The sequence below is a fragment of the Erpetoichthys calabaricus genome, chromosome 13, assembly GCF_900747795.2.
Source record: "Erpetoichthys calabaricus chromosome 13, fErpCal1.3, whole genome shotgun sequence".
NCBI classification, from domain to species: domain Eukaryota; kingdom Metazoa; phylum Chordata; class Cladistia; order Polypteriformes; family Polypteridae; genus Erpetoichthys; species Erpetoichthys calabaricus.
This window is the reverse complement of record NC_041406.2, coordinates 10,240,215-10,255,512: the sequence shown is the minus strand read 5'-3', so window position 1 is coordinate 10,255,512 and position 15,298 is coordinate 10,240,215. Positions and strand designations below refer to the sequence as shown.

The window sequence follows — 15,298 nt, the reverse complement described above, 5'->3', positions numbered from 1 at the left end:
TTACTGTAATATGGCCTGTAATCGAGTTTCCCTCTCTAAGGCCTGTTGCTCGCAGGCTTTCGTTTCTGTTGCCTTTGTCATAGAAAGTGGTCACAGTGGAGCGCTCCTTATATCCTGTGGGCTCCTTTACAGTGCCAGAGGAAACCTGAAATATCTGGGAAGTGACACTGCTGTTGCCTTTCTATTTAGTTAATCCGTGAACTTACAAATGTCTCATAGAACCAAATGCACAGAATGTCTTACACCCTGAATTGTTTTCTAACATGAAACGTGCCAGCCTGTTGTAATTATGTGTGGCCTCCTGACAGACTTGGCATATTGGGGGCACAGAGGCCTAACTGTTGATTCTAAATTAGCACCGTTATGAGTGTGCTTCCAGGGTAGGCTCTTGTCTTGTGCCCAATACTTTTGGGTTCGGTTCCTCATGACCCAGAAATGGATTAACACTAGAATTACCAGAGCCTACGAAAAAACTCGTAAATCCGTCCCACCTTAAATCGCGTCTTAAAGCCGTTTGCACCTCTCTGCCAGAGTCTTTTGTCATCTAAATGTGATGATGAACAAAAGCTACTAGCAGCCAGCTATTCCATCCCCCCACCGACTTAGAATGAACTCCTAGCTCAAGCCTTGCCTTGATTTGATTATTTGGGATTGAAGTGGAGTTTTACAGTGGAAATAATTCGAGTGTTATTTGGAATACATGCATTTCATGTGTGTTCCGTTTCTACAGTATAGTAGGCTGTGCAAACACATTTTTAAAACAGAAACGTTTTTCATATTCTAATAGTAAATGACAAAATGTAGGCATAAACTATATAACGTATGAAGCCTGAAGTCCATATATCAAAGAAACACTTTCACAAAAGGTACAAATAAGAGAACACGTGCGCTTTTCTTCAAAAATATAACTGCACAAAAAAAAAAGCCGCGTTAGCATGCCACATTGACACTCTTACTACAACTGCCGCGGTGGCGTAATGGTATCAGCGCCTGACTGGGAATCAGAGGGTGGCGAGTTTGATCCCACATGGCTCCACTTTGAGAAATGAGCTGCTCTTATTCTTACAATTTTAGAATAACAACATAAATTTCATTTCAGTCTGTAACAGCCGGTGTAACTTATCATACTGGTAAAGTTTAGCTTTTTTTTTTTTTTTTTTTTTTAATTCACTTTTCATTCTCGCAGTCGATGCATACTAACGCCCCCCCCCAAAAAGGGTTCTGACACATAAACGCTGGCGAAGCTGCCTTCCTTCGTATCTCACCGTCACTTGATTTTCTTTTTATTCAGTGTTATTGAGTGTCCCTGCCAGTCCCCACATGTTGCTGTATGCTGTTTCTTTTGTACTCCAGGACATGCAGAGGAGAGAATGATTTCACATTATTTATGCTGTTTTCACATAAAGACTGCAGTATACTCGTGACTGCATTCTCGTACCAATGCACTTTTTTCATCACCTTTTCCTGTAAGAAGCAATGTACTCACTTCTCTCTATGCTGTGGTTTCTATTACACACCTGAAAGAGACAATATATGTGAAAACTTCATCGCACTAATGCAATATTATTTGAAAACGAACAGCGTCAGATCAGGTGTGAAAATTTTATGTGAGATACGAAGAAGGCAGCTTCGCCAGCGTTTATGTGTCAGAACCCTTTTGGGGGGGGTGGGGGCGTTAGTATGCATCGACTGCGAGAATGAAAAGTGAATTAAAAAAAAAAAAAAAAAAAAAAAAAAGCTAACCTTTACCAGTATCATAAGTTACACCGGCTGTTACAGACTGAAATGAAATTTATGTTGTTATTCTAAAATTGTAAGAATAAGAGCAGGTTACTTCTCGAAGTGGAGCCGTGCGGGATCGAACTCGCCACCCTCTGATCCCCAGTCAGGAGCTGATACCATTACGCCACCGCGGCGGTTGTAGTAAGAGTGTCAATGTGGCATGCTAACGCGGTTTTTTTTTTTTGTGCAGTTATATTTTTGAAGAAAAGCGCACGTGTTCTCTTATTTGTACCTTTTGTGAAAGTGTTTCTTTGATATATGGACTTCAGGCTTCATACGTTATATAGTTTATGCCTACATTTTGTCATTTACTATTAGAATATGAAAAACGTTTCTGTTTTAAAAATGTGTTTGCACAGCCTACTATACTGTAGAAACGGAACACACATGAAATGCGTGTATTCCAAATAACACTCGAATTATTTCCACTGTAAAACTCCACTTCAATCCCAGGTAATCAAATCAAGGCAAGGCTTGAGCTAGGAGTTCATTCTAAGTCGGTGGGGGGATGGAATAGCTGGCTGCTAGTAGCTTGTGTTTATCAGCACATTTAGATGACAAAAGACTCTGGCGGAGATGTGCAAACAGCTTTAAGACGCGATTTAAGGTGGGACGGATTTACGAGATTTTTCGTAGGCTCTGATAATTCTAGTGTTAAGTGATTTTGGGAATCTTTTAAATTTATAATGTACCTTGAGCAGCCATGTACTGATACTTGTTGCTACACTGTGAGTAACTGAAGTAAATTTTTATCAAGATATTTGGCGTGCTTAAATATTAACATCTATGCATCCATCTATTATTATATCTGTTGTAAGAGATCAGCCTCGGCACAAACAGACACGGACTTCCGATGTACAAAAACACGCACTGTGTATTATACACCATACTCAATATCGTGCACAAACCCAGTCCTTTTCTCTACTCTTCTTCTGCCACCTCCACTCCACTCCTCGCAGCTCTGTCCTCTTCCACCCGACTCCGGCTCCATGAGTGGTGGCTGCAGGCTCCTCTTATAGCCCACACGGAAGTGCTTCAGGTGGTAATTAGCTTAATGGCTGTGGCTGCATTACAGCCCAAACGGGCTAGTTAAGTCGTTCCACTCACCCATGGGGGCAGCTCTCTTGAGCCCAGGGAAAGATAGTGCCACTCTCCCGGTCCATCCTTCTTCCAGGCATCCCGGTGGAACAAGATCCCTGATCATCTGCCACACTATTTAATCTAATTTGAGCACTGTAGGAAACCCAAATCATTTTCTCCTCATTCATGGTAGGTGAACTTATGGTTGCTAGTCATTCAAACTGAGAAAAAATGGAATACTCTGGGAAATCCTAGGTGTGTATGTGGAGAACAGAAAAACTCCATGTGGACATGAACCAGGCAAGGATTGCTGTTCAACCGTGTTGCCTAGTACCTCACATCCCCTAATAAAAAAAAAAAAAAACATTTCAAGGTTCATTGTAAGCTTAACATGCATCACAGGAAAATTAATGGAAGGAATTATTAAGGATAAGATTGAGCAACACCTGGCAAGGACAGGAGTTATTAGGAACAGTCAGCACGGGGTCAGAAGAGTGAGGTCGTGTTTTACTAACATGCTGGAATTCTATGAGAAGGCAACAAAAGGATACGACCAGAGTGGAGCAGATGAGATTATTGATCTAAATGTTCAGAAAGCATTTGATGAGGTACCACTTGAGAGGTTGGGCATCAAATTAAAAGAAGTGTAAATTCAGGGTGATGTTTTTAGATGGGTGCAGAATTGGCTCAGACACAGGAAGCAGAGGGTGATGGTGTGAGGAGCCTCATCAGAACTGGCCGATGTTAAGAGTGGTGTTCCACAGGGGGCAGTGCTAGGGCCGCTGCTATTTTTAATATATAGAAATGATTTAGATAGGATTATAAGTAACAAGCTGGTTAAGTTTGCAGATGATACCAAGATAGGTGGATTAGCAGATAATTTGGAATCCGTTATATCATTACAGAAGGACTTGAATAGCAGACAGGCTTGGGCAGATTTGTGGCAGATGAAATTTAATGTCAGTAAATGTAAAGAATTACACATAGGAAGTAAAAATGTTAGGTTTGAATACACTATGGGCGGTCGGGAAATCGAGAGTACACCTTATGAGAAGAATTTAGGAGTCATAGTGGACTCTAAGCTATCGACTTCCCGACAATGTTCAGAAGCCATTAAGAAGGCAAACAGTACAAGTCCAAGGAGGTTCTGCTCAACTTTTATAACACACTGGTGAGGTCTCATCTGGAGTCCTGTGTGCAGTTTTGGTCTCCAGACTACAAAAATATCATAGCAGCACTAGAAAAGGTCCAGAGAAGAGCGACTAGGCTGATTCCAAGGCTACAGGGGTTGAATTATGAGGAAAGATTAAAAGAGCTGAGCCTTTACAGTTTAAGCAAAAGAAGATTAAGAAGGTGACCTGATTGAAGTGTTTACAATTATGAAGGGAATTAGTGCAGTGGATCAAGACTGTTATTTTAAAATGAGTTCATCAAGAAGATGGGGACACCGTTGGAAACTTGTTAAGGGTAAATTTCGCACAAACATTAGGATGTTTTTCTTTACACAAAGAACAATAAAGACACTTCGAATAAGCTACCAAGTAGTGTGGTAGACAGCAAGACTTTAGGGACTTTCAAAACACGACGTGATGTTTTTTGGAAGAAATAAGTGGATAGGACTAGCGAGCTTTGTTGGACTGAATGGCCTATTTTCGTCTAGAGTATTCTAATGTTAGGTTCAATTTTAACATCATATATACACACTAGCAGTGTTGATTTCCAGAAGACAGTGGGCGTCAGTTATAGTTCTGTCAGTTAATCAGGTTTAGCAGAATTACTGTGTAACTACACAAGTGTTCTTCTGTCTTCAGTATTTGTACACAATGTGGGTGTTGTAGTGGTTAAGGCTTTAGACCTAGGACTTCAAACCCTGAGGTTGTGGGTTCAAATCCTATTACAGTCATCCCTCACCTATCGCGGGGGTTACGTTCCAGAGCCCCCCCGCGATAGGTGAAAATCCGCGAAGTAGCGACCAATATTTATTTTATTATTTATACATATTTTAAGGCTTTATAAACCCTTCCCACACTCTTATAAACCTTTCTCTCTCTCTTGTTAACCTTTCCCACACTCTTATAAACACTTCCTATGCTCTTAAACACTTTCTACATTCTTAAACACCGCAGACCAACACTGCACGCAGCGATCAGACGTCAATGTGTCTGCACTTGCTTTGTGAAGGGGGCAGTTGAACTCACGCTGAGCAGAAATGGACTTTGTGCTGCTTCTGCCAAAATGCCTGCTTGTCGCTCTGCGCGTTCGGAAGGAGGAGGAGGAGTGGGGGTGTGTGAGTGCTGAACGCACCTTCGCTCAAACCCCCCTCCCCGGAGGCGCAGTACACTCCTGCCACTTCGCATTGTCAAGGGGTTGAGGAGCTGAATGAACGCTAAGGAGAAGTGGACTTTGTGCTGGCTTTGTGCTGCTTGTTGCTCTGCGTGTCAATAATTTAAAAGCCTGTACAGCACCAATTTTCCTGTCTCACTGTCTTGTCTTGCGTGAAGTTAAAATGTTTTATAATAGTGAGATGTTACTCATATCCTTAGCCTGACATCCACATATCATATGTGTTAACAAAGTGTGTTTTTTAAGTTTACATGTGTTTAAAGCATGTGGGATGGGTATTTTAAGGCTTAAACTATAAAAATGTTTATTTATATGGTCTTTCTAGATAGATAGATAGATAGATAGATAGATAGATAGATAGATAGATAGATAGATAGATACTTTATTAATCCCGATGGGAAATTCACATTCTTCAGCAGCAGCATACTGATACAATAAATAATATTAAATTAAAGAATGATAATAATACAGGTGAAAAAAACAGACAATAACTATGTATAATGTTAAATATTAACGTTTACCCCCCCTGGTGGAATTAAAGAGTCGCATAGTTTGGGGGAGGAACGATCTCCTCAATCTGTCTGTGGAGCAGGACAGTGACAGCAGTCTGTCGCTGAAGCTGCTCTTCTGTCTGGAGATGACATTATTTAGTGGATGCAGTGGATTCTCCATAATTGATAGGAGCCTGCTGAGCGCCCTTCGCTCTGCCACAGATGTTAAACTGTCCAGCTCCATGCCAACAATAGAGCCTGCCTTCCTCACCAGTTTGTCCAGGCGTGAGGCGTCTTTCCTCTTACTGCTGCCTCCCCAGCACACCACTGCGTAGAAGAGGGCGCTCGCCACAACTGTTTGATAGAACATCTGCAGCATCTTATTGCAGATGTTGAAGGAAGCCAGCCTTCTAAGGAAGTATAACCGGCTTTGTCCTTTCTTGCACAGCGCATCAGTATTGGCAGTCCAGTCTAATTTATCATCCAGCTGCACTCCCAGATATTCTATATCGTGGATTTTCTCCTGTTGCTGATGGGTCTGGAACGTAACTTCCGCGATAGGCGGGCAATCACTTGTATTTAAAAACCCGCGAAGTCGTGAATCCGCGAAAAGTGAACCGCGAAGTAGCGAGGGATTACTGTACTGGCAGCATGTTTCAAAAGAAATGTACCAAAGCAAATGTAAAACAAATGAAATGTGACCAATTGTATAATATTGTAAGTCATTATTATTAAAGGCATCACTGCAATAATTATTATTAGGTCACTGGAGCTGCTTACTCTTGCTATATACATGCTATATACAGTTGTCAATGAGTAAAACATTGCTGAATTAGATCAATTCCTGTCTTTTTCAGGCTTTTTTTTAGTGTTTATACTTTTCCTATTGTTGTTTGACTTTTGTTTATGGTTATTGCAAACCACAGTTCTACAAGAATGTGGGACCTGGCCAGACACAGCTCCAAATTGCAATTTGGGAATGCTCTCCTGTGGACATATCACTTGCAGGAGAAATAAGGGCCAGGAGCATTGTGACCTGGGCAGCATTAGAAGGCAGAGGCCTTAGCGGACTAGAACCGTAAACTGATGGGGGATAAATGCCCATTTCCCTGCGGGTGGTCTCTGAGATAGTCAAGAAACTCCAAAATGGCAAAGCCACAAGGGTGGATGAGATCCACCCAGAAATGCTGAAGTCTCTGGACATTGTTGGGCTGTCATGGCTGACACACCTTTTTAGTGTTGCGTGGCCAATGGGAGCTATGCCTCTGGAGCTGCAGACTGGGGTGGTCCCCATTTTTAAAAAGTGGGACTTGAGGGTGTGCTCCAGCTTTTGGGGGATCAGACAGACACTCAGCCTCCCTGGAAAAGCTTATGCCAGGATACTAGAAAGGAGACTCTACCCAGTTTAGGACCCCCAGATCCAGGAGGAGCAATGTGGATTCTGTCCAGGCCATAGAATGGTGAACCAGCTCTTTACCCTAATGAGGATTCAGAAAGGAGCATCACAGTACACCCAATCTGTCAACATGTATTTTGTGGACTTGGAGAAAGGAATATAACTGTGTTCCTCAAGGGATTCTGTGTGGACTGGAAAGGTTTGGGATTCCAGGGCCCCTAATAAGAGCTGTTTTGTTCCCTATATAATCACAGTGAGAGCTGTGTCTGCATACTCAGAAAAACATCAGTGACCTTAGAATTGCGTCACTGCTTTTTACTGATGGTCTGGTCCCGTTGGCTTCATTGACTCGTGAATTCCCGCACGAGCTGGGGTGGTTTCTGATAGAGTGTGAAGCGACAGGGATGAGGTTCATCACCTCCAAATCTGAGGCCATGGTCTGTCCTCTCCGAATGGGAGGCGAGTTACTGCCTCAAGTGGAGAAGTTTAAGTACCTCAGGGTCTAGTTTCAAAACTGTATTGTGTTTACTCAGGTTGTCTTTTATATCATAAATTAATTTTGATATCAGAAATGTTTTAAGTTTTATGAATAGGCAAAAATAGAGGAAATCTGGACGTGGCAAACACTTGATTATTGAGATATATATGTATGTATAGAGAGTTTATATAGTGTATGAATTTATATATATTTACAGGTGCTGGTGATAAAATTAGAATATCATGACAAAGTTGATTTATTTCAGTAATTCCATTCAAAAAGTGAAACTTGTATATTCGATTCATTCATTACACACAGACTGATGTATTTCAAATGTTTATTTCTTTTAATGTTGATGATTATAACTGACAACTAATGAAAGTCCCAAATTCAGTATCTCGGAAAACTCGAATATTGTGAAAAGGTTCAGTATTGAAGACACCTGGTGCCACACTCTAATCAGCTAATTAACTCAAAAGCCTTTAAATGGTCTCTCAGTCGAGTTCTGTAGGCCACACAATCATGGGGAAGACTGCTGACTTGACAGTTGTCCAAAAGACGACCATTGACACCTTGCACAAGGAGGGCAAGACACAAAAGGCCATTGCTAAAGAGGCTGGCTGTTCACAGAGCTCTGTGTCCAAGCACATTAATAGAGAGGCGAAGGGAAGGACAAGATGTGGTAGAAAAAAGTGGACAAGCAATATGGATAACCGCACCCTGGAGAGGATTGTGAAACAAAACCCATTGAAAAATGTGGGGGAGATTCACAAAGAGTGGACTACAGCAGGAGTCAGTGCTTCAAGAACCACCACACACAGACGTATGCAAGACATGGGTTTCAGCTGTCGCATTCCTTGTGTCAAGCCACTCTTGAACAAGAGACAGCGTCAGAAGCGTCTCGCCTTTGGACTGCTGCTGAGTGGTCCAAAGTTATGTTCTCTTATGAAAGTAAATTTTGCATTTCCTTTGGAAATCAAGGTCCCAGAGTCTGGAGGAAGAGAGGAGAGGCACAGAATCCATGTTGCTTGAGGTCCAGTGTAAAGTTTCCACAGTCAGTGATGGTTTGGGGTGCCATGTCATCTGCTGGTGTTGGTCCATTGTGTTTTCTGAGGTCCAAGTTCAACGCAGCCGTCTACCGGAATGTTTTAGAGCACTTCATACTTCCTGCTGCTGACGAACTTTATGGTGATGCAGATTTCATTTTCCAACAGGACCTGGCACCTGCACACAGTGCCAAAGCTACCAGTACCTGGTTTAAGGACCATGGTATCCCTGTTCTTGATTGGCCAACAAACTCGCCTGACCTTAACCCCATAGAAAATCTATGGGGTATTGTGAAGAGGAAGATGCAATACGCCAGACCCAACAATTCAGAAGAGCTGAAGGCCACTATCAGAGCAACATGCGCTCTCATAACACCTGAGCAGTGCCACAGACTGATCGACTCCATGCCACGCTGCATTGCTGCAGTAATCCAGGCCAAAGGAGCCCCCACTAAATATTGAGTGCTGTACCTGCTCATACTTTTCCTGTTCATACCTTTCAGTTGGCCAACATTTCTAAAAATCCTTTTTTTGCATTGGTCTTAATTGATATTCTAATTTTCCGAGATACTGAATTTGGGACTTTCATTAGTTGTCAGTTATAATCATCAACATTAAAAGAAATAAACATTTGAAATACATCAGTCTGTATGTAATGAATGAAACTAATATACAAGTTTCACTTTTTGAATGGAATTACTGAAATAAATCAACTTTGTCATGATATTCAAATTTTATGACCAGCACCTGTATATTAAAAATAGAGTTGGGATCTCAAGGGATATTTATTGTCCATTTCAAACAAAGGAAAAATGGTGGATAAGGCTTCTTTAGCCACAAAGTTATCCTGCAGGGTTGAGGTCCTGCTTAGTTTGTGGCTAGTCCCAAATTGAACACCGACCTCTGGTTAACAAGTTCTTTAAATGGCCATGCGGATGAAAGGGGTGGGGCTACCTTGGTTTTCCCAGTAGTGACATCAGCTGTTCTTGTGGATGTTCTTCCATTCTAAGACAGGAAACAGAACAGAGCATAGCCCTAGTGTCACCTTAATAATCGACCCCCCCAGTTTCCTTAACACAAATGTGGAACATTTATTTATATATATATATATATATATATATATATATATATATATATATATATATATATATATATATACACACACACAATTGAATACAATATATATTTGCTAATATTTGGTGGATTTCTCTTTATGATTGACTTCTCTTTTCAACTTCTGATTCACAGTTCTGTGCGACACTGGGAACAACACCATCATGTGCCTTTGATAACTTACTGGAAACTGGACCCATCTGTGAGTATTTTTACTTCATATTTCACAGTAGAACATTATGTATGTATAACATTGCTCAAAAATAAGTGGAAAGTAAAATGCTATTTATTAACTATAGTTCTGCATTTAACATAATCATTTAAACAGAATTCATTATGACTCAGGCGCTATTCCAGCAGCTCCGTGTATGACTTTATTTTTCTACCTTTTTCTATATTTCACTGTTAACTCCTACCACTTTCTTTTATGTGGACTCGTTCCCTGGACACTTTGTGAATTTACCCTTGGGATTAATAAAGTCTGTCTGTCTGTCTGTCTGTCTGTCTGTCTGTCTGTCTGTCTGTCTATCTATCTATCATCATCCCATTCAAGATGGTCATCTAACCCTTTGTCTAAATACTATATGCCATATGCAATTGGACACTTTACTCCCTAACCAACAGGCCCTATAATGTCAGGACAGGTAAACTCACATCTTCTCCCTTGTTTTTGAGTGTGGGTGCACCACAGGGCTGTGTTCTGAGCCCCCTCCTGTATTCTCTCTTCACCCATGACTGCATCCCTGTTGACAAATCTAACTTGATTATTAAGTTTATGAACACCACCACTGTGCAATGGGATGGCTTACAATTTAGCACATTCAGTGAGCTGTTTGCTGGTTCTACTGACTATTGCTATATGGTGTGATAGACGGCCAGGAACCCTGCTAGTGCCGGGATGCCTGGAGGAAGGAGGGACCGGGAGAGTGGCACTTCTCTTCCCTGGGCACCTGGATGGTCCTTGATCCCTGGAGGACAGCGCTTCCGCTACACCAGGAAGTGCTGACGGACCAGGGATGGTGTACGCCCAGAGTGCTTCCGGGTGCAAGGGCAGCACTTCCGTCACACTAGGGAGTGCTGCCGGAAGTTCGTCATCAGGCACCTGGAGCACATCTGGGGTGGTATAAAAGGGGCCGCCTGACACCATTCGAGGAGCCCGAGTCGGGTGGAAGAGGACGGAGCTTGCAAGGCAGGGGTGGAGGTGGCCCGAAGGACCAAGGACTGAGTGCAAAATTGTAAATAGTATAATAAACGTGTGTGTTGTGGACATTGCGGTGTCGTGTCTGTCTGTGGCCGGGCTAGCTCTTAACAATGGATTATGGTATGACAATGGTCAGTAGAACCTGCTGGGTACGGTGAAAAAGAGCGGATTTGGCTCTTTTCTACCAATTTAGCACAAACTGCTTTACATGGTTTAACTTCTGTTAAAATGGGACAATGTCCTGTTCTAATCACTACAGTTCTTTAAGGTCCCCTTTACACTCTTCAGGTTGTCACAACTACTTGAAAGATTTGTCTTCTTTGTTTCAGTTACCAAATATATGCTTGTGTGTTGATGATAAGTATATTAAGCAGAAACAACACTCCCAGATCACAAGACAGCACAATTATTTTTCAACTCTGTTTACAGATGAGGCTGACATTACATAAGGTATGCCAAAGTGGAATCTGGATAGGATTGGCTATCGCTGGTAGTTTTTTGCTGTTATTACCATTCTCAATAAACCCTTGAAGTATTTATTTGTGACTAGCCTCTGACAACAGCAATTTGGTAAACGTTGGAGCTAACACACCTAACTACATCTGTCATGCCACATTTAAAGTCCCAAAATTTGCTTGATTTGCGTACTCCAGTGTTCATTTGAATGCTAATTGATGCTAGATATGCTGGGCGAACCAATTTATGCCACACATGTATGACGTGGAGAATTTGTATCAATGAGCATGGTGTACCCGATAAATTGGCAACTCAGTATTTTTGACTTTTTTCAAGAATTATCTAATATGCTTTTCACTACAGAGCAGGTTATGGACATTTCCTCTCGACTTTATGCCTTTTAATGAGTTCTTTTGTTTTCTTGGTTCTTCCCTTAGTATTCTGATTAGCTTTGAAAAATGTTAATGAATAAATATGACAGGGAAGTCTTTGCAAATGAACAAAAGAGGAGACAGACTCTTGTGTATTAAAATCTGTTAACAATTCACGCTGAGAATTTCTTTTTGGATGATTTTGATGGAGCTGATAGTGAAACTGCACAGTACAATTTTCACCTTTTTAATAAATCACTAAAGCATGACTTCAGTGGAGTGTCCACCATGTGATGGACATACACTTGATGTCAGTTGTAGCCCAGGCTGACGTCTGTTACCCTGAAGGTTATTAATGTGGTTGCTTTGTTTGTTTGTTTCTCTTTTTCTTTTAAAAGGTAACTCGGAACACATATGGATGCATATTGATGCTGCCTATGCCGGAAGTTCATTTATCTGCCCTGAATTTAGACCACTACTAAATGGAGTTGAGGTGAGACAATGTGAGGGTCAATTATGGTCACAGCGCTCTGATTTGCTAATCTGAGTCAGTGTATAGCAGGCCATTCATGAGTTCACTTCAGCACAGCTAGGAGCATGTCACAGGACCTCAGGGATCTGCAATTCGTATGGAGGAGCTCCGTAGAACTTCAAGGCATGAAAGAGAACCACTGCAGAAAGTAACGAGGAGGTGGTGCTTTGTCTCATGTCTTGCACCTACAGTGGATTTTAAAAGTGTTCAGACCTCTTAACTTTTTTCACATTTTGTTATGCTGCAGCCTTGTGCTCTAATCATTACAATTATTTTTTCCACACATCAAGCAATACTCAATACCCCAGAATAACAAAGTGACAACATCCATCCATCCATTTCCCAACCCGCTGAATCCAAACACAGGGTCACAGGGGTCTGCTGGAGCCAATCCCAGCCAACACAGGGCACAAGGCAGGAACCAATCCTGGGCAGGGTGCCAACCCACCGCAGAAAGTGACAACATGACTTTTGGAATTTTCGAAAGTTAATTAACAGCTGAAATCTCTTTGACACAAGTATTCAGGCACTTAACCCAGTTAATTATCTGATGCACCTATGGCAGTGATTACAGTCTGGAGTTTTCTTGCGTCTGACATGGCTAGCTTTGCACACATGGATTTGTGGATTTATCTGCCGTGGTTCTTTGCAGATCCTCTCAGTCTCCGTCAGGCTGGTCATCAGTGGACAGCTATTTTTAAGCCTGTTTCATTGAGTTCAAGACCATTTTCTGCTAGGCACCTCAAGGGCATTCCCAGAGCTGTCCCTAAGCCACTCCTGTGATTGTTTTTACTTTGTCCTGTTTGAATGTGAAAATTTGGCCCAATCTGAGGTCCAGAGTACTGTGGTGCAGGTTTTCATGAAGGACATCTCTGTAATTTACTTAATGTAGCTTTCCCTCAACCCTGTCTAGTCTCCTACTCCCTGACTCTAAAAGCAATCCCACAGTATGATGTTGCCACCTCCATGCTTCACTGCTGAAATGATAATGAGCTTTCCCTGGTTCCCTCCATACATGATGCTAATCTTGGTTTCATCAGACCTGAGAATCCTGTTTATCAAAGTCTGACAGTCCTTTAGGTACCTTCTTGCAAACTCTAAGTGGGGCTTCTGTGTATCTTTTAATGAGGAGAGACTTCTGTCTAGCCATTCTGCCAAAAAGCCCATATCGATGGAGTGTTGAAGTGCTGGTCCTTCTGGAAATTTTCTCCCTTTTCCACATAGGTTTTCTAGAGCTCAGTCATAGTGACCTTTGGGTTTTTTGTTACCTCTCTTACCATGGCACTTTTGCCATGATCTCTCAGATTGGCTTAGTGACCAGCTCTAGTAGGGGCTGTGGTTGTTCCCAATGTCTTCCTTTAAGATTTACAAAAACAGCTATGATGTTGGGACCCTTCAATGCTGCAGGATTTTTTTTTTTGTGGCCTTAGATCTGGGCAAAATACAATCCCTCTTTCTAAGCTCTGCAGACAGTTCCTTCTACTTCATGGCTTGTTTTTTTATGAACTACTAGCTCTGCCCGCGTAGTAGTGAAACAGGACAGTGAGAAGGGCCCTGCCCGGCTCCCCACTCCTGATGTCACGCTTCCCCCTCCCCTGGGCCCGCAACCTCTGTCTCGGATTAGCGTAAATATATATCACTCCTTCAAGCGAACTCTGATAGTTGGCATGATGAGAGAAGTCACAAAATCAACCGGAATGTTCAAGCAAATTCTACAAAAAAAGCTGATGTAAATCGGTTAAGTAGGTCTCTCGTTCGCTAGCTAAGTGGAAGTTAGGTACTCCCCGAGGCTGGCGCATGAGTGAGGAGGACTAACCGCCCATCCGCCCAACCCTCCTTCAAGCCAGCTGCATATCTCTCGGATTTGCGCAAATAAATCGGTACCACAAGCAAACTATGATACCTAATATGATGAGAGAAGTCGCAAAATCAACCAGAATGTTCAAGCAAATTATAGAACAAAACCCGATCTAAATCCGTTAAGTAGTTCTGTCGTGAAAATAGGACAGACAGACGTTGTATTTAATATATATAGCAGTGTTTCCCAAACTCGGTCCTGGGGGGCACACTGTGGCTGCAGGTTTTTGTTCCAACCAGATTCCTAATCAGTGACAACACCTGATAGCACTGAGCTCATTTAATTAGCCGGTATTATTTTTCTTTTCTTCTACATTCAGAAAAGCACAGCAGCATGATTTTTACATTTATAAGACATTTAGAAATATTTCTGCTTTTGCTATAGACTGAAATGCTTAACTCTCTTTTGTTTTCATTATATTTTGCCCTTTCTCTGTGCAGTTTTTCCCCTTCATTGTATCTTATTAATGACAAATAAAAATGAGCAGAGCAGACACCCAGGCAAACAACACGGAATAATCAAAGGCTGCAAGTACTTTAGCATCAGACCCACTAATTAGTAAATAATGGATTAATTAAACAATTAGAACACCTAGAAAAGTAGAATGAAAATCAATATGAAAATATTGTTAAAAAGAAAAAATACATTATTCCCATATAACTGCTTGATACATTTTAATATATATATGTACAGTGCATCCGGACAGTATTGACAGCGAATCACTTTTTCCACATTTTGTGATGTTACAGCCTTATTCCAAAATGAACTAAATTTATTTTTTTCCTCAGAATTCTACACACAACACCCCATAATGACAACGTGAAAAAAGTTTACTTGAAGTTTTTGCAAATTTATTAAAAATAAAAAAACTGAGAAATCCCATGTACATAAGTATTCACAGCCTTTGCTCAATACTTTGTCTTTTTGAATATGATGCCACAAGCTTGGCACACCTATCCTTGGCCAGTTTCGCCCATTCCTCTTTGCAGCACCTCTCAAGCTCCATCAGGTTGGAAGGGAAGCGTCGATGCACAGCCATTTTAAGATCTCTCCAGAGATGTTCAATTGGATTCAAGTCTGGGCTCTGGCTGAGCCACTCAAGGACATTCACAGAGTTGTCCTGAAGCCACTCCTTTGATATCTTGGCTGTG

The 15,298-nt window shown here is 41.6% G+C and overlaps 1 protein-coding gene across 2 annotated transcripts in view; it reads left to right on the top strand.

The window, feature by feature from the left end:
* The window catches only part of ddc (dopa decarboxylase), a 142,531-nt gene that overhangs the window by 80,101 nt on the left and 47,132 nt on the right, over window positions 1–15,298 (top strand). For both annotated transcript variants that reach the window (XM_028817949.2, XM_051935658.1), the window contains exons 7-8: window positions 9,865–9,931; window positions 12,156–12,250. In XM_028817949.2, the coding sequence (XP_028673782.2) occupies window positions 9,865–9,931; window positions 12,156–12,250 (162 nt within the window). The remainder of the gene's footprint in view (window positions 1–9,864; window positions 9,932–12,155; window positions 12,251–15,298) is intronic.